The sequence below is a fragment of the Sminthopsis crassicaudata genome, chromosome 2 (genome assembly GCF_048593235.1).
Source record: "Sminthopsis crassicaudata isolate SCR6 chromosome 2, ASM4859323v1, whole genome shotgun sequence".
NCBI classification, from domain to species: Eukaryota; Metazoa; Chordata; class Mammalia; order Dasyuromorphia; family Dasyuridae; genus Sminthopsis; species Sminthopsis crassicaudata.
In genome coordinates, this window is record NC_133618.1 from 449,095,314 (window position 1) to 449,121,743 (window position 26,430).

At 36.8% G+C, this 26,430-nt stretch overlaps 1 protein-coding gene across 4 annotated transcripts in view; it reads left to right on the top strand.

The window, feature by feature from the left end:
- CTNNBL1 (catenin beta like 1) overlaps positions 1–26,430 on the top strand; it is a 220,317-nt gene that overhangs the window by 157,126 nt on the left and 36,761 nt on the right. For all 4 annotated transcript variants that reach the window (XM_074292697.1, XM_074292699.1, XM_074292698.1 and 1 more), the window contains exons 12-13: positions 15,757–15,854; positions 18,626–18,706. In XM_074292697.1, coding sequence (XP_074148798.1) covers positions 15,757–15,854; positions 18,626–18,706 — 179 coding nt within the window. The remainder of the gene's footprint in view (positions 1–15,756; positions 15,855–18,625; positions 18,707–26,430) is intronic.

The window sequence follows — 26,430 nt, forward strand, 5'->3', positions numbered from 1 at the left end:
CAAAACAAAATACTTTTCTACCATTTAAAATTTTGTAGACATGGTATGAAAAGAGTTCTAGATTTGTAGTTAGAGGACCTGAGTTTGAATCCTATCTCTTCTATTTAATAGAGTCTCGATTTTCTCATCTCTAAAAATTGGACTAGTATGAAAGAGGTGATTATTGTATAGAGCTAGCCTCAAAAGCAGGAGTGCTTGGGTTCAGATCCCAACTCCAACGTGTCCTGGCTCTGTTATCTTGGGCAGGTCCTTTAACTTCTTAGCAAAATATTGTAGACAACTCTTTAAGATAAGTTGCCAAGAAAGTGTGGATTGTCTTATTGAAGGAATTTTCTCATCACAGTCTCTCTATCCAAGAGAAATCACAGATCCTGATCCAATCCCCATTCTTTGAACTAGATGATATCTAAGGACCTTTTGGGCTCTAAATCTTATGTTTCTAATAATCCTTTACAAGGTAATCATGTTTTATAAGTTCTTTTGTGTAAATAGAAGCAAATAAGTAGAAAATCATATGACCTGGGTTCTAGTGCTGCTTCTGTCATTGACAGTATGACCTCATGCATTATTTACTCTTTGTTTCTGAACCTTTAAAAAATGAGGATACGGGCCCAGTCAGCCTCACAGGATGTGTATGAAAATAAAACTAAATAATGTATAATAACAAATGGGAAAGCTTCAGCAGCATCTTATATTGTTGATTCTTTGATACTCTTTTCCCCAGCTTTTCATTACTTTATACCCACTTGATTCTCTTGCATTGTCTCTTTTGCATTTTTCCTCACTTTAGCCTCACTTTCTCTTCTGTTCTTTATTTCACTTGCTGACCTGATCTATTCATTTGGCTTCATTGTGTCCCTCACCTTGATTCAATTCAGCACATATTTATTAAGCACATGTCTATGTAAGACACTGTACCTAGGTGCTGGGGTTTAAAGGTAGAAAATAAATAGTTTCTGCCATAAAAGATTTTCATTTTACTGGAATGACTCCTAAATTTCTATTTCTAATCCAATTCTCTTGAGCTATAGATTAGCTTTTCCAGATGTCTGCTGGGCTTTTCTACCTATGTGTTCTATCCACATATCAAACTCAGCATATTTAAAACAAAAATCATTATTTTTTTTCCCCAAACCTGTTCTTTTCCACATTTTCCCTCATTTTGTTGATAGTACACAGTTAGTCATTCAGGTGTGAATAATTTTTTACTTCTCTCTCTTTCCTACTTAATCAGTTACCAAATCCTATCTGTTCTACTTTTGTAATACCTTTTACATACATCTTATCTTTACTATTCTCATTGCTCTGGCCCTAATTCAGGTTTGTATTTCCTCTCATTTGGATTATTATAATAGCTTTCTATCAGTCTCTTCACATCCCCATAATCCATCCTATATAACATTGTCCTTTTAATCTTCCTAATCTTCCTTCCTTCCTTCCTTCCTTCCTTCCTTCCTTCCTTCCTTCCTTCCTTCCTTCCTTCCTTCCTTCCTTCCTTCCTTCCTTCCTTCCTTCCTTCCTTCCTTCCTTCCTTCCTTCCTTCCTTCCTTCCTTCCTTCCTTCCTTCCTTCCTTCCTTCCTTCCTTCCTTCCTTCCTTCCTTCCTTCCTTCCTTCCTTCCTTCCTTCCTTCCTTCCTTCCTTCCTTCCTTCCTTCCTTCCTTCCTTCCTTCCTTCCTTCCTTCCTTCCTTCCTTCCTTCCTTCCTTCCTTCCTTCCTTCCTTCCTTCCTTCCTTCCTTCCTTCCTTCCTTCCTTCCTTCCTTCCTTCCTTCCTTCCTTCCTTCTTTCTTTCTTTATTTCTTTCTTTATTATAGCTTTTTATTTACAAGATATATGCATGGGTAATTTTTCAGCATTGACAATTGCAAAACCTTTTGTTCCAACTTTTCCCCTCCTTCCCTCCACCGCTTCCCCCAGATGACAGGTTGGCCAATACATGTTAACTATGTTAAAGTATAAGTTAAATACAATATATGTATACATGTCCAAACAGTTATTTTGCTGTACAAAAGGAATTGGACTTTGAAATAGTGTACAATTAGCCTGTGAAGGAAATCAGAAATGCAGGCAGACAAAAATAGAGGGATTGGGAATTCTACGTAGTGGTTCATACTCATCTCCCAGAGTTCTTTCACTGGGTGTAGCTGGTTCAGTTCATTACTGCTCTATTGGAGCTGATTTGGTTCATCTCATTGTTGAAGAGGGCCACATCTATCAGAATTGATCATCATATAGTATTGTTGTTGAAGTATACAACGATCTCCTGGTCCTGCTTGTTTCACTCAGCATCAGTTCATGTAAGTCTCTCCAGGCCTCTCTGAAATCATCCTGCTGGTCATTTCTTACAGAACAATAATATTCCATAACATTCATATACTACAATTTATTCAGCCATTCTCCAATTAATGGGCATCCACTCAGTTTCCAATTTCTAGCCACTACAAAGAGGTCTGCCACAAACATTTCTTGCACATACTGGTCCCTTTCCCTTCTTTAAAATCTGTTTAGGATACAAACCCAGTAGTAACACTGCTGGATCAAAGGGTATACACAGTGTGATAACTTTCTGAGCATAGTTCCAAATCATTCTCCAGAATGGCTGGATGCTAATGCATATTTCTTATATTACTTTATTGCCCAAAATCTTTTTAGTAGTTCCTCATTGTCTAGCTAATCAAGTCTAAATTCCTGAGCCTGGTATACAAAGTCTCACTCACATTCTAGCACCAGTCAACTTTCCAGCCCTTATTTCATGGACTTCATGTGCTGGTCAGATTTGACTATTCATTTTTACCTGGGATTGCTCACTCCTTAAACCTCTTCATGTAGAAATCCTTCCCATCTTTCAAGGTCTACTTCAGATACTGCCTCCTCCATGAAACCTTACTTATATTTTATCCCTTGCCAAAGATGTTCCCTCCTCCCCTCCTCCCTTTTAACTCTCAAAGCAATAGTTTTTATAAGAGTTCTTTATATGTGTTGTAGTTCCTCTATTAGATCATGAGCTCCTTGAAAGTAGGGACTAGTTTCTAGTTACTTTTCTACTTCCTTTAACTCCTTGTATATAGTAAATAGTTTATACATGCTTGTTAAATTGATTTTAATTTGAAAAATGGCCAAAGTACCATGTACAGATGGTATCATTGTGCTATGGACACATAGGATTCTGTGTGCTGTTATAAGTAGAGCACAACTGTATGGTACCTGCTTCATAAGATGTTTGTAAGATACAAAAAAATAAGTAATGGAAGTTGCTTTGAAGGAAGGTGAAAATTGTTGTTGATTTGAGGTCTATTTTCTCAAAAGAATTTTGCGGTTTTCCAAGTTCCTCTTGTGTTCTGCCAGACATACCAAACACAGTGGAGTCTGTTGAAATGAATTTCTATTAAAGGAATTCCCAAGGCACCTGGAAATGATGTTCTATAGGAAACTAACCTGTGAACCAACCATATTGTGTCATAAAACTGTCCTCTTCAATGAGTTTTTACTAAAGAAATCAATCTGGCAAAAGTCAAAAAACCCTTTTCTATGTTTTCTGATACTTGTTCTTCATAGCCCCCCAGAGTATTGCTTAGGTGCATTCTTCCAGTAGTTTAATGCTGAAGTCAAAGATAATATAACCTCTCATTTTCCTCCCTTCATCCTTTAATCTCAGAGACCTTCAAAGGTTAATTTTTGCCATTGCCCAGAGGCAGGTTTTAAAATACAAGTAACCTCTTGAGTTAGAGATATTCATATACAACACTTATGAGGTGCTATCAGTTCTTCCTTTTTCCCCCTTCTTCCACCTTGAAGAGGGAGAAGTTCCCTAAGCTCCTGTTAGAAAGAACACATTTTCTGATAAGATTTTTCAGTGTCATAAGTGGAACCTTAGTTCGCAGGATACCCTATAAATCCATAATGCAAACCAGAGTATTATGGTAAAGAAAGGTACTTCGCATAGAGCCTTGGGTATTGTAGATGCAAAAGTTTGTTGAATGGAAGAGAGAAGATACTTTTAAAATCTCTATGGATTAAAACTTCCATTTAAGACTGATGCCTTATAGTAGTGATCTTTGATGCTATGCCAGCTTTTATCTAGTAAGCCCTAACGAGAGTGTTTTGTGATATTTTGTCATCTGAAAACCAGTTTAGCTTATTGTTCTAAATACTTGTCTTTGGTTGACTAACACCAACGGAATTTTTTTTTTTTTTTTTTAAATATCAACTCTCAAGAGATTAGAAGGGGTTGTAATCTTATGTCATTGGAAGTCACAAATCATTTATTAGAAAAATATGGTTTATCACTTCCAGTTGATCAATGATGGACAGAAATAACTACACCCAGAGAAGGAACACTAGGAAGTGAATGTAAATTGTTAGCACTACTGTCTATCTACCCAGGTTACTTATACCTTCGGAATCTAATACTTAATGTGCGACAAGAAAATGGTATTTACACACATATATTGTATCTACGTTATATTGTAACACATGTAAAATGTATGGGATTGCCTGTCATCGGAGAGAGGGTATGCAGGGGGGGGGATAATTTGGAAAAATGAATACAAGGGATAATATTATTTAAAAAATTACTCATGCATATATACTGTGGGGAAAAAATTCTAAATAAAAAAAAAGAAAAAAGAAAAATATGGTTTAAATAGCTTTTTATGAGTTAATGTGAAACCTAATTATTTGTAACATACATCTGATTTCCAAAGAAACTTTTGAAACATAACCTGTTGACTACTCTCTATATGCTCAAGATCCCAAATTGATAAAATGGCTAGGTAGAGAAGTGACTCATTGTTTGAGTCATTGAAAAAGGAACAATTGTACTACTTGTTGGATTATTAACTTTTTCAGGTTACTTATGAATCATTTAGAATCCTGAGATAATATCCAAAGATATTGTGTTATATCAAAGATTTCATGGGGTTTTTTCAGTGTGAATGCTTTTTCTCCAGATGTGGATCATAAGTTCACTCTAATCCTTAATTAAGAAGGTGTTCAGGAATTGCTGTGGTTTAAGAAAACAAAACAAAATAAACCATTGCTTAGTAGCCAGCTCTTTGATGATAATTATCTCCGAGGTTAGAGGACAGTCCTCAAAGGAAATTTGCACAGCTCATCCATATCACTAGGCTGGACTTTGAAGTTTCTTAACTTAACTGGTTCTGCCATAACTTGGGCTATCATGATAAAAGGTTCAAATCCAGGGTCATCTCATGGCATGGTGAGACATCAGAAGAATTTAGTAAAGTATCCCTCATGAGATATAAAAGTACATACACATGTATGTATGCACATAACTGTGATCATGTGTGATGTGGCATGTGTATGCATATGTATTACATACTATATATGTAAGCGTATTTGGATGTGAGAGACAACAGATACATGGATAGCAAGTCAAGGAGATCTGGGTTCAAGTTCCGCTTATAGGATATAGCTGCTTTGTGACTCTGGGCAAATTGTTTAATTTCAGAGCTCTAAGCAACTCCCTAACAACCTTTAAGTTGCAGAACAATGCAGAAGTTGCATTGGTAGAGAAAAATCTTTATTGGCTTATCTTTATAGTGATAAAAATCACAGGTACAAATAGAAACAAAATACACATATTCATTCTTTCTCTCCCTCCCTCTTTTCCTCCCCTCCTCCCTCCTCTGTCTGTCTGTCTTTCTCTCCTTCCTTCCCTCCCTTTAGGATAATGTTGGTTTTGACTCACATCAGTATTCATCCAGAGTGCCAGCACTCACATGTGTGACTCTGCCTGGGTTGCTGCATCCTCTGCTAGGCAGATGTCCATTATAATGAAATGTAAAAAAGGGAAAAAAATAATAAAAAAGGCAGAGGAGTGTAATGTTATGGCTTGATTTGACAGGACCTCCTGCTGCTACAGCTGCCAGTGCCAGGCATGGAACAGATTAATCTGTATTCCAACACGCCACTGCTGAAGTCAAGATCGATCTAATTAGGGTATTTTAAACACCCTGTTTGCATCCAAAGTCTTCCCAGAAACTAGGATGTCTGTCCATCTGGGGAAGCAGTGGGAGAGACAGCAAGCTTCAGAAATAATACAAAAATCACTTAAATTTGGGGATTGAAAGATATTGGCGCAAGAGCTTTATGAGTGTTCCTTAGAACAAAAGAGCTAATGGCCTGAATGTTCACTGGAAACAAAGGCAGTTTTGCAGCACTACTTTGAATTTTAAAGTGGATACAGTCTAGCTTGCCAGAATGGTGAAATTGATTGCTTGTGAAGATTGGAGCTTTTGTTGACCCTATTTGTGTCACACACAGCCCCATCACCTTGTCCATCCAAGCTTCTGAAGGCAAGAAGGTCCAATATGTAAAGCCAGAGGAGGAAGAGTGAGCTACAGTCTGCTTTAGTATCTTTTATGGTTATACCACCTTCAAAAGCAATGAGGCAAGTTCTCAAGAAACTAGTTGTTTAGGAGGTACAGGACTTAGGGATTTCTTCCTAGTTCCCTTCTGTCCTCATGGAGAAGTACAGATCACCCCATAATCATTAGACAATGCCAACTTAATCAGATCTGTTAACTGGAGGTCCTTTCCTTTTGTCAGGGTGCGCCTGTGAAGTTTCTACTATAATTCCTTCCCTAGTTGTTCAGCTTTCACAATAGATAGTGACTTCTTTGGAAATTTATTCAGGGATATAAAATAGTGGAGCAGCACTCTTCATAGTATAAGGAGTGTGATGTTAGTATGTTGTGGTGAGGAAAATGTGGTAAGGATTTAGATAACTCAGAAAAGGAAAGAAAGTGGTCTTTTTGGAAGATTGTGTTGTTTTCTCAGATACATGTAAGCATGCATACATCCTTTCAACAAGCACTTGTTAAATGGTTCTCATATACTAGACATATTATCTGGCATTCTAGATGCAAAGACAATGACTTTCTTCTGTTGAAAGTAGATAAGAAGGCAATACATGCAGAGTAGTATAATATATAGTATAAGATAGGGCAAAGGAGAGATTCAGAAAAAATGTTCAAGGAGAAATTTCAGTTGGTGAGAAAAGAGAAGGCTTCATAGAGGAGGTGGCACCTAAGCACAGAGGGTGGTTAATGTTAGCTGAATTAAGAAGCTGTTGTTTTACTGCAGTGTAGTTTATTAGAAAGAACATTAGGATGTTTATTGAAAGGTGACTTTGTGTCCAAACAGTGTATTTTTAGAAAAGCATTAGACTCAGAGGAAGAACAGGATTGGGATCTCTGCTTTACTACTTACAAGTTGAGAGTCTATGACAAGTTAATGTCTTAGAAGTTGTTAACCATTTTTTGTGTCCTGGACCCCTTTGACGGGTAAAACCAGCTTTTCTCATTCATGTTTTTAAATGCATAAAATAAAATACAAACAATTATAAAGGAAACAAATTATATTGAAAGTTACCAGGATTTTTTTTTTTGAGTTCACAAGAGCTAGTAACTTAGTGCTGTTTTCTTCCCATCTGAAAAATGAGACTAATAATACTTATTCTATCTCATAAGGCTGTTGTGAAGAAAGTACTTTGAAAACCTTAGAGTGCTATAGAAATATGAATTGTCTGGGGCCCTGTTAATAGTTCCAGCCTTTATTCCATGGATTTTACATTTTTTAGGATAGAGTATGAGATCCATATCTTAAGAATCAGCTATACCTGCCAGATTTCCTGGATAGTGGTATAAGGTTATTTTGGTTCTATTTTTGACAAGATAGTATAAACTGTCTGAAGTTCAAGATGATTTTTTCTTTTTGTACTGATCATAAAGTTCAACTTCTGTTTTGTTGCAAGATTAAAGAGCAGGTGATTACCATGGTCAAATACATTTATTTTTATTAAACAGTAGGGCTATTTCCATGTAGATCTGTGATGATCCTCTAGCTGCTAGTAAATTGCTACCACCACCTCCAGGGCTGGCTGATATGACTATGGTATCACTTGGTTGTAATGACTATCACAGAGGCCCTTTATTTTAATTTATTACGGGATTAAAGAGTAAGAATGGAATTGGTTGCCCTGCTCTATCTTAGGGTAACAACAAATCCTCTGTGATAAAGTTAAGTCACCAGCTGAGATTATCCACAGTCTGAGCACCACTTTTTATCTGTATGGGGCCATTTAGAACACCACAGTCAGGTTTAAGTGAGTTCATAGCAACTTTGCATAATAGGGTTATTTAATAAAAACAAATCAAATATTTGAGAAATGACAGTGAATGTCATAGATATTTTACACATCTATATGTGAAGACACTTTGTTTTCACAGAAAATGGAGTTATTTTCTCTCCTGCTGGTGTTTATGGAACAGAGATGCCAAGAGATAGTTGAGTAATACTCTTTGATATTTAAAAACAACAACAAAAACCGTAAGCCTCACTGAGTAGTGGGGTAAGGTAATATTGATCCAGCCATTCCCCTTACATACCCCCCCAACAGCACGCCTTTGTTAAGAGGTCTGCCAAAGTTTAGAACTACTCTGTGACCACAAAAAGGAGAACAGAGCTAACTGAGGATAAGTACCATGTCCTTTTTAAGCTTTTTGTCTTTGTCAATACCTGATACATAGTAGATGCTTAGTGTTTGTTGAATATATCTGTCCTGTGGATTTCTTAGTGCTGAGCTTCTTCTACCCATGGAACTAACACCCTATATCTGAAATAAACCTGAAGGAGAAGTCCTTTTCAAAGGCTTAAGTATTCATTAATCCTCTTTTGAGGGGAGTATGATCAGGCTGCTGCTTTATACAACTTTGAGCAATTACTATCTGAAATAGCCAGTGATCTGATAGCTAAGTTGGGCATGGCAGGGCTTTACACTGGCACAGTGAAAATCACTTGGTGCTCTGTATCTCCAGTGAGGTACTGGTGACTGGCAAGTGTAGATCTGATTTCACTTCCCTGAAACCATGTTAATTTCTTAACATTGACTCTTCCCTAATGGAAGGGAAGGGAATTATTTGTATGTATACTGTCACTGTCTTAGATGTGGCTGTGCAAGTTGTATCCACCCAGTCTGCATTGATGCATCCTAGCCATCCTTCACCCCCATTTTATCCTGTCGAAATGACAGAGCAGCTGAATGGTGTTGGCCACCAGATAAACCTGTTATCTCCCCTGCTCTTCCTGCCAGCAGCTCTCCCCATCTCCTTGGTGCATGAAAAATTGACACCACCTTGGGCTGAAATCTGTTCCTGAGGAAGCTACATTTATTAGTAGCTAATGAAACTCTGTGTGTGTGTGTGTGTGTGTGTGTGTGTGTGTGTGTGTGTGTGTGTGTGTGTGAGAGAGAGGGGGGGGGGGAGAGGGAAGGGGGAGGGAGGAAGGAAGAGATTTGAATGGTTAAAATAGATATTTGGCAGACAGGTAACCTATAAGTCAAAAGGGAATAACATCCCTGGTAGGATATATGGCAGATATATAGGTAGCTTCAGCATACTGTAAATTGACACCCAGTTCTCCACTTAAAGTCCAAAATAAATAGGTAAATGTCATTTGTTCTTAGTACACCACTGCAATTGATCAAGGTATTTCATGCCTGAGGCCAGGAAAGAACCAAGAAAGCACATGCTAATCTAGTTTGATGCCAAAAAAGATGATTTTTCTATATATTGCATTTTTCTTGGTGACAGTAACAATTTCTGACACTCTTTCTCCTTTGTCCTGCTTCCCCCACTCCTTGGTGAAATATAGAAGCAGAGCTTTATTGCAGTTCTTTATTATCAATCTTAATCAACAAGATTAGTGGAAAGAAAGCATTGCAAAGTTGCAATGCAGTGTCTTTTGAGCTGCCTGGAACCTGGAGTCTTTTCCTAATTTGGAAAAGATGGTTCTATAAAAGGGGAAGACAGTTTTCATATGACTTTTTTTCTTTATAGCTTCATTTAAAATCTTATTAAAACTTATTTTTTATAAAAATTCACATTTATTCCATATCTATTTTGGGTATGCTGTTCTTCCATTTTCAGACCTTGCAAAATTGTATTTTGTTTTTTCCCTATCTTTAACAGTTTCACAGGATCTTAAATTTAGTGCTGGAAAAAAACCTCTGAGCATCTAATCCAAATTTTTTATTTTATCCCTAAGAAAACTGACATGCATGGAAAAGTAGTGGTCTTGCTCAGGATTACCTGTGTAGTAAATAGAAAAGCTAGGATTTTGAACCCAGATCCTTTGATTCCACATATAAAGAACATTCTTTCTGCTATGCCACCTACTTCATATTTAATAAATTGATTATCTGATTTTAGATGGGAATAGCAAGGCAAATCCAAGATTAAAAAAAAAAAAACCTGGGTGTGCATATAATCTGAAATAGCTCATGTTGTGTCTTTGTGTATTTTTCTATTATTTAAATGAAAAATACTGGTTTCCATGTGATACCTGGGGTTTATATCTAAATTATTTCCTTAGAAGTCTGTCTTGGAATATAACATATGCAGCAAATAATGTCACACTTTTATTCTATCTTGCTGGAGAAAGCTAGTTTGTTAGCACCTAAGCCTTTTTTGTCAAAATATAAGTCCTATACAGATGTCCAGTCCTGTTAGGTTCTTACTAAGTGCTAATGAGATAACGAGATATCAGGTTCTTACTAAGTGCTAAGTCGGTACTTGACAATTCTCTAGTTCCAGCCTTTACTGGGGAGGAGCTTGCATGCTTAGGAGGAGCAAGTTCATTGGTTGAAGTAATTTTTCCCAGAAGCCCTTGCATTATCCCACGCCCATTCTCTGGGAGGATAAAGAGGGCAGCACTCCAGAGATAGGGAGTCTCTGCTCTAGACCAGGCTTGTTGCGGCTCTCTGCAGGAAGGGAAGTCACTTCTCTGGACGAGAGTTAACAGCAACTGTCTGGAGACAATGGTTCTCTACAGGAAGAAGAATCTGTCCGAGAGATTTGAGTTGACACAGCAGATCTCCTCCCAGAGAGCGATCTGCAGCTTCTGGAGACAACAGCATGTTACAAATTGGTGTCCAACGTGGGGCAAGGACTTTTGCTAATCCTGACAAGGACTTATTATGAGCCCTTCAGAGGAGCTAGACCAGACCATTGCAATTTGGTGCCCAAACAGGGACAGATACGATCCTGATTCCAGTGGGAAAGCCTCTGATCTGAATCTTAGTCTCTCTGACCCAGAACTGTGAGTAACAAGGAAACTTTGTTAAAGATTAAGTGAGCGTTCTAATAGACAAATAAAGAACTTAACTTGTTAAGGGCTAAACTAGCAATCTCTTATAGTGAAATGGGGCAAACACCTTCTGTTCAAGGAAAATGTTTAGAGAACATCATCAAGGTTATGAAAAGTCAAGGACTGATTATAATTTTGGAGGATATTACTGAACTTTTAAAAACTGTAAAGGTCATATGTCCTTGTTTTTATCTGGAAGAAGAATTGGATCCAGATGAATGGGAATTAGTAGGAAAGCAATTAGGTGAACACTACAATTGCCCTTGTAACATTTTGCCCTTTGGTTCCGGACCAAACTCAATTTCCAAAGATAAACTTCATACCTGCAATTTAATCCAAATGGCTTTAAAAAATGTTATTCTAAAGGAAGAGAAGAAGGGGCAAAATGGGGAAGTGTCAACTAAACTAGGTGAAAAGGATGAATCAGATAACAATGAAGTTAAGTACAATTCTGAGCAACAGGAGCATTTTCTATCTCCTCCCTCAATTAACCCTTCAGGGGTGGAGCAAGAAGGAGGAAGGGAAGAGGAAGAAACACAAACAGAATTGCCTGTGAAGCAGCCTAAGCCTATGACAAGATTAGAAAAAGCATTGGTTAAAGCTAAGAGAGGAGGACAGGATATAAGTGATTTTATACATGCATATCCTGTGATTGAAGAGATTGATTCTGTAGGTCAAAAAAGGAGAAGATATGCACCTTTAGATTTGAATAAAATTAAAGATTTGAAAAAAGGTTGTACCCTTTATGGGGCTACATCAGCTTATGTTAAAATGTTACTTGATGGTTTGTCTTATGAAGTCCTAACCCCGAATGATTGGAAATCCATAGCAAGGACATGCCTACAACCTGGAGAAAATTTGTTATGGCTTGCAGAGTTTCATGAATTATATAAAATCCAAATCAGATGCAATTTGGAAACAGGAGTTAACACAAAATTCACTTTTGAGCACTTAGCTGGTGAGGGTTGGTATGGAGAGAATTCAGAACAGATTAATTATACCATGACAATATATGAGCAAATTGCTAAGGCTGCAATAAAAGCTTGGGGTGTCCTCCCTGGATAGAAAGATCGCGGAGAGGCTTTCACTAAAATAGAGCAAGGTCCCAGTGAACCTTTTGAGGATTTTGTGGGACGTTTGCAAACTGCTGTCAAAAGAACTATTGGAGAAAATGCAGCTACAGAAATAATGACCAGACATCTGGCTAAGGAAAATGCCAATGAGATTTGCAAAAGAATTATATGGGGATTAGACAAAGATGCTCCTTTAGAGGAGATTATAAGACGCGGTGCTACAGTGGGAACAAATGCTTTTTACACTCAGACTATGATGAATGTGGAAAGACAGGGTCCCTCCTGGCAAGGGACTTCTAGAGAAACTCGTCGATGTTTCCAATGTGGAAAAATTGGACATCTAAGAGCTCAATGTAGGTATGGAGATACAGTGAGAAGACAGGGTGAGAGAAGACCTAAAACCCCATGTCCAAAATACAACAGAGGACTCCATTGGGCATCAGAGTGTAGAATAATTCAGGGAAATGGGATGAGGGACCCAGGTCTAGGGCCCCAGGCAAAAAGACTTGGGGCATGATGGCAGCTGATGTTATACCCAAAGAGCCTTTAGAAGATCAGGACTCTGATTTGATCAACCAGCAGAAAAGTAATCACATGGCAGAAAGGGATTACTTGATAAGTCAGCCAAAAGGCAATCAGATTGCAAAAATGGATTACACTTGGGAGAATACAGGCCTTTTAAACCAACAGGGCTGTGTCCAGTGCAAACAACTCCAATGTAATTACCAGATGATGAGAAGAGATTTAGAAAGTGGTAAATAGAAGAAAATTAGATAGGTTAACTGCCTGGGAGAGAGGGTTTTCTTGTATTTTAACAGACAGAAGGAAAAAGATGAAGAAGGAAACAGATAGGTGGCAACAAGCACCTGGAGAGAGACAGAAAAAGAGAAAGACCTCAAAACAAAGGAGAAAATCTAAGAAACATCTAACACTGAAAGAGCATGGCTAATAAGAAGACTATTAAAGAACTTTAAAAACCACCAGGAATCATTGGATTTCTTAACACAAGATGAGACTAATGGACAATGCACTTAAGGACATTTATAAATTCTCAATTTATGATTATTTGATCATGTTATTTGTTACATCTAGCATGTGTTATGTTACTATGTTACTATGTGTTTATGTAATCTATGTAATTATGTGTAATACCTCCCATATTGATGGATTTATGTTTCAAGGTCATGACTACCCTATGTTCTAAATCAAAAGAAAGGGGGAGATGTTAGGTTCCTATTAAGTGCTAATGAGATAATGAGATATTAGGTTCTTACTAAGTGCTAGGTCAGTACTTGACAATTCTCTAGTTCCAGCCTTTACTGGGGAGGAGCTTGCATGCTTAGGAGGAGCAAGTTCATTGGTTGAAGTAATTTTTCCCAGAAGCCCTTGCATTATCCCACATCCATTCTCTGGGAGGATAAAGAGGGCAGCACTCCAGAGATAGGGAGTCTCTGCTCTAGACCAGACTTGAGGCAGCTCTCTGCAGGAAGGGAAATCACTTCTCTGGACCAGAGTTATCAGCAGCTTCTGGAGACAACAGCATGTTACACAGTCCAAATACAGAAAATCATTCTGAACCATTCACACCCTACTGTCATGTCCACACTCTTGGTAAGAAAGGCAACTGTGACCTTGCCAGCTTTTAAATAAATAAAATGATAATATCCGAGAGAAGATCCTTGTAAGACATTCTTGGCTTTAAATTTTCCAGAGAAGAGGAAAAGTAGAGCAAACTGGTGGATGAGTCCAGGAAATTATTTTGGTTTTTATCTTATTTAAAGTTAGAACTAACCATCTTAATAGTTCTTAATCATGTGGGCTCAGGACTAATCAATCCATTTATGCATAGGCACATCCTTGTTAGGAAGGGTTTATGAAGATTGTGGTGGAAGGAACCCTTGATATACAGTCAGAAAATCTGGGTTTGAATTATGGCTTAGCACCTCATAGTAAACTTGACCAAATTTCTTTTTCTTTCTGGTCTTCTATTACCTCATCTGTAAACTATAGTTTGGACTAATGACTTTTAAGTCCTTTCCCATCTCTATGATTCTATACCTATCTACTGGTAATAGATCTGTTTCTGGAGCATACTCCTTAGAACTTTGCAAATTTTCTATGCCTACCAAATGAAACCATATAGTTTTCAAAAATGGATTGTGGTGCCTTGCCTAGGAGTGTTTATGTTCATTTTCCATTTGCCAAATGAGGTTATGCTAAAATGAGAAAAAATAAGCCATTTAGAGAAAAGAGCCTGCCTAATTGTTATTTCCTTAGCACTGTTGAATGAATGACCATAAAGGAAACCAAAGGTGACATTGGAATATAGAAGATTTGTTAGGTAATGTATTTAATGTGCGTGTTTTAAAATAAACTTTGCTCTAGTTTTTCACCATTATCAGGATTCTGCTATTTCTTTTACATGATTCTTTTTGATTCTTTCACAAGAGAAAAAAAAAGTTAACAGATAGCTTTTATATAGTGCTTCAACCCATGGGAGATGAGTGCTTTTATTATCTTTATTTTATAGATGAGAAAACTGAGACACAAAGATTAAATGACATGACTACGGTCTCAAAACTAATAAATATCTCAGGCAGGATTCAAACTCAGATCTTTATGACTCCAAATCTAGCACTTTATACACTGTATTATCTAGCTGCCCTAAAATAGAATATAATCATTCATTCTTAAAGCCCATTTGGCATGATGTATTAGTGAGTCAGCTTAGCAGAAATGGAGAGAGCTAGCCTTAGTGCCAAGAAGAGATAGGTTTATCTTTTGCTTCTGACATACGTGTGTGTGTGTATGTGTGTGTGTGTGTGTGTGTGTATGTTCATGTTCTAGACAAGTCATTTAACTTCACAATGATGTAAGCAGTTCTCTAAGATTATAAATTGTAGGAAAGGTGCTAATCTGGTTTGGGAAAGGAAATTTTCTCATCAAGAGTCCTCTACTCGAAATCATGGTCTAATCCCTATCCCTGTGATTTTGAAGTTTATAAATAGTTCAAATGCTTTCAGACTTGAAATTGGGATTATAGCTGTATATGAATAATCATTCTAGCTTGTGGAGATGGTGTCCTGTCATGTTTCTTTTTCAGTTTTTGAATATTTACCTAGGAAAGTTATAAGATGAATTGAGAATTTGGTAGAATCAATCTTATTTATTCATTATTTTCATATTTAATGGATAGAATTAATAGTCTGTTCACAGATCATTTCTGTAAATAAGGATTTTATTTGAAGTTATGCTGTAGGAAAATTGACTATCAATTAACATGAGGCAGAATTGGGATTCTAATTCATTTTGATTCTGAAGGTGCCCTTGAAGAGAGCATTCTTTTAGAATTAATATTGTTCACTTAATAAAGTTTCTTGATTTCCAGGTGATACAATTTGGGTTCTTGCTTAGAAGGCCCGTTGGTTTTACTTTGGTAGGATTAGACCAAAACTAATGAAAGTGATAATATAACCACTGACATCAGCATGTTCTCTTTCTCCTTCCCAACCTAGAACATGTCTGTTCAATCCTGGCCTCCCTCCTGAGGAATTTGAGAGGGCAGCAACGAACTCGACTGCTGAACAAATTCACAGAAAATGATAGTGAAAAGGTGAGTACTCCAGGATTTTTGGACTATGATTATAGGACAGGTGGCCAGCATGGTACCCAGAATGGAATTGAATCCTTTAATTAAGAAGAAGATGCTGAACAGAATTGCTGGCCACAGATTGTTGAGATCTGTAAGCAGTTCATTCCTTATGGTGGAGTCAAAAGATCTTGTGGAAATAACATATTGGAACCTTGGGAGGGGAGAATAGTCAGGACTAGAGAGGATAACCAGGACAAGGGAGCAGAGCCCTTGATAAAAATTTGTATCACCAACATTTCATAATTTTGCCAGCCACTTATGAGCTATAGTATTTCTATCTGAAAAGCAGAGTAAGAGAATTATGTAGACTAGACAGAAGTAGCCTTCAGCCATGGTTGCTGTGTGTATCACTCAGGGTCACCAATTTAGCCTCCTGGGATTGTATTTTTTGCCTACATTGTAGCAGAATACACAGTTAATGCCTTTTGTCCCTATTTTACAGAAAGATAGGAGGCCCTCTCTTTTGACCCATATTTTGCCACAGCTTACACATGGGCTGTACCTTTAAACTATATAGGTTCCTAGGTGCTAGGGTAGGTTTGTTTTGTTTTTTTTTTAAATTTATTATAGCTTTTTATTTACAAGATATATGCATGTGTAATTTTTCAACATTGAAAACCTTTTGTTCCAATTTTTTCCCTCCTTCCCCCATCCTCTCCCCCAGATGGGAGGTTGACCAATACATGTTAAATAAGTTAAAGTATAAATTAAATATAATATATGTATACATGTCCAAAAAGTTATTTTGCTGTACAAAAAGAATTGGGCTTTGAAATAGTGTACAATTAGCCTGTGAAGGAAATCAAAAATGCAGGCAGACAAAAATAAAGGGATTGGGAATTCTATGTAGTTAGTGGTTCATAGTCATCTCCCAGAGTTCTTTCACTGGGTGTAGCTGGTTCAGTTCATTACTGCTCTGTTGGAACTGATTTGGTTCATCTCATTGTTGAAGAAGGCCATATCCATCAGAATTGATCATCATATAGTATTGTTGTTGAAGTATATAATGATCTTCTGGTCTTTCTCATTTCACTCAGCATCAGTTCAGGTAAGTCTCTCCAGGCCTCTCTGAAATCATCTTGCTGGTCATTTCTTACAGAACAATAATATTCCATGATATTTATATACCACAATTTATTTAGCCATTCTCCAGTTGATGGGCATCCATTCAGTTTCCAGTTTCTGGCCACTACAAAGAGGGCTGCCACAAACATTCTTGCACATACTGGTCCCTTTCCCTTCTTTAGTATCTCTTTGGGATAGAAGCCCAGTAGTAACACTGCTGGGTCAAAGGGTATTCACAGTTTGATAACTTTTTGAGCCTAGTTCCAAATTGCTCTCCAGAATAGCTGGATGTATTCACCATTCCACCAACAATGTATCAGTGTCCCTGTTTTCCTACATCTCCTCCAACATTCTCCATTATCTTTCCCTGCCATTTTAGCCAATCTGACAGGTGTATAGTTGTATCTCAGAGTTGTTTTAATTTGCATTTTTCTGATTAATAATGTCTTGAGCATCTTTTCATATGGCTAGAAATAGTTTCAGTTTCTTCATAAGAATTGTTTTTTCATATCCTTTGACCATTTATCAAGTTGAGAATGGCTTGATTTCTTATAAATTAGAGTCATTTCTCTATATATTGAAATTAGGCCTTTATCAGAACCTTTGACTGTAAAAAATGTTTTCCCAGTTTATTGCTTCTCTTCTAATCTTGTCTGCATTAGTTTTGTTTGTACAAAAACTTTTCAATTTGATATAATCAAAGTTTTCTACTTTGTGATCAATAGTGATCTCTAGTTTTTCTTTGGTCATAAATTCCTTTCTCTTCCACAGGTCTGAGAGGTAGACTATCCTATGTTTTTCTTAGGTGTAGGTGTTTTAAAAACCACATTTAGTCAACTATTGGGTAAATACCAGGGCAGCCAAGAATCTGATGATACTAACCTAAGAAGCAGATAGTTCAGTATTCTGGGCATACTTCAAAATGACTTTTCAATCACTTAGATGTCTTAGAGAAAATGAAACTTTTTTTTTTTTCCTTTTTTAAACCTATAGAGGATTCCTTAGGGCCAAGTTTGAAGCATTGTTTTTCCAAGTTTGAAACTGATGTTTGAGTTATTGCTGAACAAAAGTTGGGATTCTTTTTTAAGCTGGTCAAAGATCTTTCTGCTCTTCTCCTATGACTCAAAAATCAATGAAATTTTCTCATACCTTTAAAAAAAAAAAAGATCAGCTTTGGGGCAGATCTCAGATATGAAAGGTTTCAGTTTGAAAGATAAACTTCTGGAAAGTTCTAAGTGAAAACCAAGCATGTGATTTCAAGCCTTTCTTCTTTCCAGGGATAGCCAAGGTTTTGGGTTGTTTTTTTTTTTTTTGTTATTTGTTTGTTTGTTTTGTTTTGGTTTTTGTTTTTTAATACTTGAAATCCTAGTGGGTCTCTGAAGACTGTAATGTATCACATCTTATTGGAAACAAGATGAAAGTTTCTTGAATTTCAAACCTAAGTGTTCACTTTGTTCTTCATTAACTGTTTTCTTTAACTTTTCCCTGAGCTGTTCCTAAGCAGAGAATTTCTTGGATGTGAGGAGTTGAGGTGTGTTGGTTCCCTTTGTGAGAAGTGACCTTTTGGGGCACAAGAAATGGCCAACAGATGAATAGAAAATGAATTGCTTCCTTCTCTTGTTATTTTCTTTCTCACTAATGGCTCTGTATCTTTCTTTTTCTCATAGGTTGACAGACTAATGGAGTTGCATTTTAAATATCTGGATGCAATGCAGGTGGCTGACAAGAAAATCGAAGGGGAAAAACATGTAAGCATCTTTTACTGACTTTTTATAGCCACTGACTCCATTTTCTCTATACTTTGGGACAGATAGGGGCATAGGTACTTCAGGTGTGAGATAAGAAGCACTTAATAGATTTTTGTGGTTGTTATAATTATTATTCTGACAGGAATTTTAGTCCTTTGGGTGTAAGGTTCTGTGTCATTGATCTGGGCCAGATGTGGAATCTATATGAATGTCAAAGATCCTTTACTGATGACTCATCTTAGAGAAATCTGATCAAAATGGAGTGAAATTTAAGTCTTGAGTGCCATTATAGAGATAATGGTCAGTGTGTTTGTCATATTGTCTTCTTCTTGATATTCCTAAGATAGGTCTTCATTATCATTGTTATTCATTAAAACATAGAATCATTTGGGGAATTCTTTTTTGAATATTATGAATCCTAGAATTATAAAAAATATTGGAAGCACTCGAATGGATCTGTGATCTCATCATTGTGGATGTTCCTTTCAAATAATGAAGACCACAAGGTATTTATGCTTATTACCCCACAAGTTCATCACAAAGGATCCACCCAGTCTGTTGAAGGGCTTCCTACTATTCTTATATCTTAAGAGTTACCAATAGAACATCCAGGCTGGATCTGGTTGTCCCTCACTCTCTCCATGTAATCAGCCCACATTCTTTTTGATCATATATTTTTTCCTCATCCTTTACTGTTCCTCTTCTTTGTAGTTCATTATTTGTGTATGTTGCAATTTGCTTACGTCCCCCCTCCATGTCTCTTCTGGAGCCATAGAAGAATTTAAACATCATTTAGTCCATTCCTTCATTTGACATAGTAGGGACTTAATGAGTCATAGAAGAAAAAGTAAACTCAAGGCCACACGATTTATATGGCTTATATTTGTTCACTTGCTGAAAGATATAGCTTATTTTGAGGACAGTAAGCTCTCTGTCTGATTGCCTTTCTTGCTATGTCTTCATAACTTGCAAATCTATATCTCATGTATTTGTCTTATTGTCTCCTTATTCATTACTGACTAAAGTCATTTTCTTATGTTTCTACAGCTCTTGTGTTTCATGTATAATATGACTTCTAATCACGAAATTTCCTTATTCTAACCATTGGTTGTGCTTTGAAACTGTCCCTTGTATCTCATTCTGATAGTTGCATCATCCCATTCTTCTTTTGCTGCCTCTAAAGTGTATGCTTCAAGATTTCGTGTTTGAGCCTTTGAAGTCAGTCTTTTTGATCCTTAGTTCAATGCTTGTGATGGGCAGGAGGCCTCTAAAGAGCTGTTATATATGCTTGGAGTATATGAATTTGTATGGCTAGCAGTATAATGGAAGCTGTACATACCTTCTTTCTCTGAGCCATTTTGTATGCCATACTTCATTAAACAGTCATTCAGTGGTTTAGCAACCATTTATTAAACACATACCATGTGCAAAGCACTGTGTAGGTACTTGGGGATATAGGAAGATAATTAAGACATAGTCCCTGCCTTAATGGAACTTATAGTCCATTGGGAAATATAATAACTATAGACTATAATAGCAAAATGGAAGTACAAATTGCTACACAGGCAGGTGATGAAGCATTTGTAGTAGACATACTACTAACTCAGTTGTCTTTTTATATCTCCTACCATAATCTGCCTTGTGTCTTACAATGTTTATATTTAGGTATACCTTTTTCATTATGAGTACAGTCAGAGTAATTTATATTTTGTATTTTAAAACTCTAGAATTGCACAGTTGGAATGGACCCCTTAACCATCATGGTAAACCTCTTTTGGAATATATTTCAGATTTGAAGACCTTTTTTAAAAAAGAAGTCTAGAACTGAAGATAGTATTCCAGATGTCGTTTGATTAGGGCAAAGTACATTGGAATTCTTACCTAAGTTGGTGTAAAACTAATATTAATGTATCTTAAGTTTGGATCAGTTTGGAGGGTTTCTTTATCACTATGTGACTCATTGTATTTGCAGTTCAGTAATATCCCCAGTGGTTGGTTGGTTGGTTGGTTTGTTTTCACTTGTACTGTTTTCTAGATATAGCTTTTGTATTTGTACAGTTGATTTTTTGAATCTGGATATAGGAGTTTACTTTTTATACTATTTAATTTCATCCTTTAAGTTTCAGTTCATTGTTCTATTAAACTTCTTTTTGTTCTTGATCCTAATTTTCCAAATAGCCCGGTAGTACTCAATAGCCCTGTAGTACTCATACCTACTAATTCTTCAAATGTTTACTTATTCATTTTTGACTAACAGTGACTTTTTTTAATGTTCTGACTTTTTTATTCTTTTCTTTCAGTTATTAATTCATGTTTGTCAGTACTTGACACAGTGAGAACATGGATCCACCAAATACCATCATTTATTATTTTGTGTTCATTCTTTCTTCTAGCCAACTTCTACCCATTCTTCAGACTAGCCAACCCCTTTTCTTATTTTACAGAATTTTTGGCCTTCCAGTTGACTATTTGTGGTATCATGGGATACCACCTTCAAATTGGATGGCACATCTGTTTTCTGTTCATTCTACATTCAGACTTCTTGATGTTAAAAAGGTCTTCTACAAGAAAGTAATAGGGGAGAAAAAAGCTAATCTATTATAAATCATATAAATTCTATAGACTACTAAAATGAACTTTAGGTACTGATCTATTCAGATGCTTTCTTCCAGTCTCATTTCTTAAGTCATGGACAGATTCATTTTCATTTGTGGTTTTGCTCATGGTTGTTATAGAGTTAATCTTTTCTTTTACGTTTGTGTCTTGATCATCGCCGCCTTCTGTTTACTCATAATTCCAGCCTTATTTCCTGAATTGGGGCTTTGTGGCAGAGCCAGGTTCTGCAACATTTCTAAAAGAAATGTTCGCCTTATTTAGACCTGATATATGTTCTTCCCTCTGGACACTGAGCATGATATTCTTCAAAGAGGTCATTGAAATGTACTTTTAGAACTGTTAAGGCCCAATCTCTTCTAGGATATTTTCTGATAGTTATCCCTATCCCCAACCTCCTAAATTGAAGTCTGAGCTTCACTGCCTCCTAAACACTGTCTGGTATCAGTGCAACATAACTGTAGACCCTTTTAGTTTCTCTCATTTACCCCTGGTTTGGGCTTCTACCTGGCTTTCAAATATATAGTTGCAAGCTCCAGATGTTGCTGTCTGTATCCCTAACCTAATGCCTATAGGTTTCTAGATGTCCTTTTGGTGCAGATCTGTGCAGACCTGAAAAAAGGCATTTGGAATTGTTTTACTTTGATTTCTCAATTATTACTCTTTTTTTTTTGGGGGGGGGATCCTTGCTGAAGTAGTTAGAACTGATCTGTCCACTGCCATTCATTCCACCATCTGAGTTGTAAATCTCAGACTCATTTCCTATCTCACTTTTATTACTGTATAATATTTAATACATGATAAATACTTAAAGATTATTTAAAATTTGAAAGGATACATTCCCTATAAAATGAAAATTTTAACCATTGTTGAATCACAACCTATATCTTTGCTTTCATTCCTGGCTACTTTATTTTAAGAGGGATATTCGCAAGTTGGAATATGTCCCAAGCAGGAAAACCAGAAAGATGAGACAGGAGGAAATGTCAGTGGAATAGGCCTCAACAGGGCCTCTGTTAGTTCATGCATGAGCAGCTAATTGCAAGAAAAAACAAAGATGCTGTTGCCTATGCAATCAGGTGCAGGGAGTATGAGTCCTGATAAAAAGGTTGTGGGAAGCTTGGGTTGTGCTACATCTTTCCAGAATTTTGTTTTGACAATTTCTGACCAGTGGTTAAAGAATAAACATCCTTATCTTGCAAGGAGATAGGCCTTGCTATAAACACACCAATAATACTTCCTCTGACCAACTAGTTTTCTGATGCTGTTTGGTTCAATTCTGCTTTTGCAATAATAAAACCCCTTCTTTTGAGAAACTCAATCCAAGTCTCTTAGTAAGTCTTACCAACTAAACCTGCTCTGCTATTGCATTAGATGAGGCATAATTGAAAGAAATAGATATGTTTTAGCCTGAAAAATGGATTGGGAGTGGAGAGAGATGTATTTATTACCTTCAAGCATCTAAAATTGTTATGTGAAAAAGGGATTATATTTTCATTTATGCTTATTTACCTGTCTCTTATGCTGGAGAGGATATTCTTTTTTGAAGTAGGAGGGTAGACAGTATATCCCTTGTATTCTAGATCTCAGGTTCTCTGATTCTATCATTAGAAACAAATTAAGTTGTCCATTGAAATATGCAAAGTTCTAGCACTAAGTCAAATGGGACTAGCATCATTGGCATTTTCTGTTGGATGAAGCTCTAGCTGGCTCCTAAATTTTTTTTGTTGTTGTTCTCACTTTTTGTATTTCATTAAGAAAACAATGTGAGGGGCAGCTAAGTGGTTCAGTGGATAGAGTTGGTAGCCCTGAAGTCAGGAGGACCCGAGTTCAAATCTGGTCTCAGACACTTAACACTTATTAGCTGTGTGGGCAAGTTACATAACCCCGAAGTGGCCAGAAAAAAAAACAAAAGAAAACTGTGAACACTGTAAAATTCACTGACTGACAATTGATGACTGACTTCTAATCTTTCTCACTTTCCTTTGGAAAATCTACTGCTTTGAGGGTTTTTTTCAGATTAGTTAGCTAGCTCTGAGCCCAGGGTTAAATTCTCACGCAATATAATCCCCAAATTAAAATCGGAGTGGTTTGAGTCCTGTTACCAACTAGCACTTTCTTTGAGGTAAAGCTGGAACAGAGTTTTGAGGAGAGAACAAGTAAGCTGTTGGGAATCAGGAAGCAGCTTGCAGAACTGTTTGTAAGCTTGGCCTGCTTCCCACAAGATTATCTGTATCAGCATTGAAGAGGGTGTGAAATTGATTAGCACTGACGGAAAGTAATCACTACAGCCACTCTCCCCAGCATACAAGGAGCCCCTATGTGCTATGGGCTCCAATGCCCCTGCCATTTTCCGGCAACATCTGTCTCTTTGATGCCAAGGCCATTTTGCTGGGCACTGGCAAACATTCTAAGACCATTAGTACTCAGCAGCTTCACTGCTGCTCAAAGAGACACATGGGTGAGGGATGAATTTGTGAGTCGAGTTCGCTGCCAGCATTCAGACTCCATATGGATGGCTGCTGCTTCACAAATGTAACATGGCTTAGAGCAAAACGGCTTTACCCTGCTGTTTTTGTCTCCACCTTACTCCCTTTTGATGAGAATTTTTTCCCATTATATTTGAATTTGTATATATGTCAAAACTATTTGCAAAAAATGGGTGAGATTAGCTATAAAGCTAGGTATGGTTTTATTTTCCTTTATCCATTATGAAATTTTCAGTATAAGTAAACCATAATGAGATTCAGATCAATCCTTGCTAGAGTGTCCAAAGTCAGGTTTCTTTTTTACCTCATTACAAATACGATGTAGGTATCCATATTTTGAGGTTAATCAGAGTGTATAGTCGAAAACTTGAGATTGTCATCATTCAGCAAATAGTTATAGAAGAGCCTCTAGAACACATTTAGTTGTATAAGGTAAGACACATGTTTTATGTACATGTAGTTATAAGTATACATATAACAAAACAAGGTAGAAAGTGATCTGTGCCATATGGATAGTATAGTCCTTATCTAGGGAAATGTGAAGGAAAAAAACATTTATGTAGCACCTACTGTATGTCAGATGCTTAGCTAAGTGGCTTATAAATCTTATCCCATTTGATTCTTAGAAAAATCCTCTAAGGTATGTGCTATTATTCTCATTTTACAATTGAGGAAACTGTGACAAACAGGGCTTAAATGATTTGCCCAAGATCACATGGCTATTAAGTATTGGAAGCCAAATGTGATCTAGGGTTTTACTGAGCATTGTCTACCACCTAACTGCCAAATACGATAGAAATTCAGAGAAAACAGAACTAATTTTCAACCAAAAGTCTTCAGTGTAGAGTTTTAAGGAAGTTTTTATGAAAGAGATGGGATCTAAACTGAGATTAAAAAGTATAAAGATAATTTTGAGGCTAAAGTTAGTCAGTCAACATTTATTTAAGCACTTAGCCAGGTGCCAAATGCTGTTCTTAATCTGATGGGAAAAGAATTGAGGAATACCTAACTTATGAGGCAGTCCTAGGAGAAATGAGGCATGGCTGGCCTAGGTGCTGATCTAGGCACCCTCCTTAAATTGACAGTATGGCAGGAGTCATCCAATCACAGAGTAAGACTGCAAGTTAGAGGTTGGTTGAGATTGATGATTCAAGGATTGGAGTGAGCTTCCTGGATGAAGAGGGCATTGTAGAGTCTAAAGAATAATCTGGGGGCAAATAAGTAAGGATAGCACAGTAGAATTTGGCATTCACAGTTTGGGCACAAAGATAGGAAAGTAGAGAGAGCAGGTTTGGAACCTTGCAAATAGATCAGGGTAGCTGGATTAGAGAGTCTATTCCAAAAATGTTAGCCCTTGTGCTTCTGGTTTCTTTAAATTTGAGTTATTCATAGAAGTTAAATATTTGTGGTGGAATAGAGGTGGAGGAATAGTGTATATCAGTCACTGGATATGCATATTTTATGTCAAAAAGCCTACTTTCTTTTTCACCCCTTAACTTTGTTTTCTGTTATGGTAATTGGCATCATCAAAAAATACAACATAGTCCTGGTCTACAAGGGTATATTTATCTAAGAATATTTGTTAAGGAGGAGAATCCATCTTAACCATGAGTTTATAAAACAAAAATGGAAGATCATTTTGTACACTAGGCTCAAATCAGATTATGGGGGGGGGGGGAACAAACCTTTGGCCTACAAAGATTTCCATGTCACAGCTAGCAGCCCACTTCTTTTTAGCCAATTTAGAGACATTTCATCTCTACCAAAGCCCAGAGCCACAAAAGAATTTGGGCAAGTCCCCTGGGTTATTTTGTTAACAGAATTTGACCCAAACTTTTAAAGAACTTGTATTTCTTAAGACTCTTACACTGAATGGTGGTTCTCTTTTCAATCTTTAAATATCCAGGAATGCTTGTCTCAGCAGATTTCATCCAAATGCTCACCAAAATTAAGCCCAGAACATATAGCCCTACATTACATGGAAGATGTTTTGCCCTATAAAGCTCCTTTTAGGCAGAAATGCAGATCACCCCTGGTTCCTAACTGTTTGAAAGGAGACGTAATTACAGAGGTACTAACAGCAGTTTTTAAAAAGGGGAGGAAAGGCCAAGAGAAAGATTTTCCTTTTTTTAGTTCCTGAGAAAATTATGCTCAGCAGGTTTATTCAATAAAGTGTTCTCACCACATACTTTGCACTGTAATGACTTACAAATTACATGCTAATTGTGCTACAGTTAAATCGTTTCAGGCCTTATCCTTGGAAAGGAAAAGATGGACTCCTTGTATTGAAATGATGTCCACAGAATTTGATGTCTTAAACAGCCTTTTAATATTTTCCTGGCATTTGAAACTAGTTTAAGATGGCTTGATTTGTATGAAAGGAGGTGGAGCAAGGGAATTAATATGTGGAGAGACTGATTTGGAAGCACTTAGAAGCTTCTGAACAATTTTCTCTTTCCTTCTTATTAAAATATAATGTATATATCATTTAGTTTCTGTTTTCTAATTGAGAACATTGGACACTATAACTAATCAATAATATCTAGCAGTCACAAATTGTTTTGTCCACTTGTTAACAGAGGCACAAGTCTATCTGAACATCTAGGAAACAGGTATAATTAT